Genomic DNA, 1809 nt, shown 5'->3' with positions numbered 1-1809 from the left:
CTTGCACTGCAATGCTAATTTTTAGGCAGAGACTTTGCCCAGGGTCAGCAAGAAAGTTTATAGCACATGTGGAAGAAGAAAAAGAGGTTCCTGCTTCTTAAATAAGGGGTTCAAGTAGGAGGAGCTCTCTTCCTCAGAGATTGAGGTCCTGCTGAGGTTTTACTCCATCTGGTGGTGACTGGATTAAAAAAAAAACACCACAAAACCATAATTTAATTTTAAATCAGGACCCCTTTACTCTGCCCTGGTGAGGCTTCATCTGGAGCCCTGTGTCTGGTTCTGGGCCCCCCTGTTCGAGGACAGGGAACTGCCAGGAGATAGAACAGCAAAGGGCCGTAAGGGTGATGAGGGGACTAGAACATTTCTTGTGAGGAAAGGCTGAGGGACTTGGGGCTTTCGTGTGGACCAGAGGAGACTGAGAGAGGCTCTTACCAGTGGGTGTCACGAGGATGGGGCCAGTCTTTTTTCAGGGGTGTGCAGTGACAGGACAAGGGGTGATGGGCACAAACCTGAACACTGGAAGTTCCATCTAAAGATGAGGAGGAACTCTTTGCTGTGAAGGTGAGAAAGCACTGGAACAGGCTGCAGAGGTGGATTTCCAGCTCTGGAGACATTCAGAACCAGCCTGGAGGCCACCCTGTGCAACCTGCTCTGGCTGGAGGGTTGGACTAGATGATCCCCAGAGGTCCCTTCCAACCCTGACCATTCTGTGATTCTTCTTGAGGTTTCTAATTTTAAGCCAAAGAATTTCATGCAAACATGGATTGAATTTGCCCTTCCTAGAATATGAGAGCGCATGTTTTGGGTTTTTCTTTGGTGTGTTTCATGCCGTTTGAGCACCGATTATGTTGGGGAGCTCTGATTCAGGGGTACAAGAAATGTACTTTTTCTACCGGTGCTGGCAGGGAAGGTTTCTGATGTAGCTAGAAATGCTTAGCTGTCAGCAGGAGCTGTATGCCAGAAAAATACTTGGTTCATTTAATTACTGTAACTTTTTTTGAAAACAAACTACCAAAAAACCATCCACGCCTCTGCATAATTAGAATTTTGACTGCGCTTCACGGATTTTGCACCTGTTTGGGCAAAACCCAGTAGCAGCATACGCATGCACATGGAACACTGTTTTCTTGCTGCAGGCAAGTGCTTCAGTTGAAAAAATAAAAACCACAAACCACCACCACGTAGGCAAGTAGTTATCACATATTTTAATTTTAAATAATTTTCAAGAGTAATATAAAAGTTACAAGTTCGTCTCTTTAGACTAATCGTTTTTTTCCCTTCCCAGAATTCTTCAGTGGAGTAACCTGATTCATCTTTCAGGTAGCACTGTTTAGAAAGCATTTCAAATGACTTAATTTAAGCTTATGTTTTCCAGAAGAGAGGATTCTGTGTCAGACGTCTCTGGAAGTTCTCATACCTAGAAAAGAAAACAAATATGAAAATCCAAAAGCTGTTGCGAATAAAACTGCTTTGAAAATGATATTAATAACTTAGTCTATGTGGAAAAGACAAAAAGTTACACCTAGTCCACACCAGGAATTGAGTAAATCCAAAATCCTCCTTGATATGGAAACAGAAAGAATATACAGAGCGAGACTTGAGTACTTCAACAACAATCTGTATTTCATTACAGCAGCATCCAGGAGGATGCTCATTCACTTTTAGTAAAATTAGAAGCTGATTAAAAGTGCCTATTTTGTGCATAACATTTTTTGGGCCAGGGAATCACAGAACTGTTGAGGCTGGAAAAGCCCTCTGAGATCATCAAGTCCAGCCTCTCCTTAAACCCCTCCAGGGATGGTGACTCCA

General features: G+C 43.1%; 1 protein-coding gene across 1 annotated transcript in view; it reads right to left on the bottom strand.

Annotated features, from left to right (window-relative positions):
• Positions 1–1190: 1190 nt before the first annotated feature.
• LOC104276461 (chromosome unknown open reading frame, human C11orf73) overlaps positions 1191–1809 on the bottom strand; it is a gene marked incomplete at its 5' end in the record, with an annotated part of 9234 nt that continues 8615 nt past the window's right edge. The window contains one exon of the mRNA XM_009872783.1: positions 1191–1417. Coding sequence (XP_009871085.1) covers positions 1363–1417 — 55 coding nt within the window. The remainder of the gene's footprint in view (positions 1418–1809) is intronic.

Source organism: Apaloderma vittatum, unplaced genomic scaffold (assembly GCF_000703405.1).
Source record: "Apaloderma vittatum isolate BGI_N311 unplaced genomic scaffold, ASM70340v1 scaffold29747, whole genome shotgun sequence".
Taxonomy (NCBI): Eukaryota; Metazoa; Chordata; class Aves; order Trogoniformes; family Trogonidae; genus Apaloderma; species Apaloderma vittatum.
Note: the sequence above shows the minus strand (reverse complement) of the source record. Positions and strands in the feature narration are given on the sequence as shown.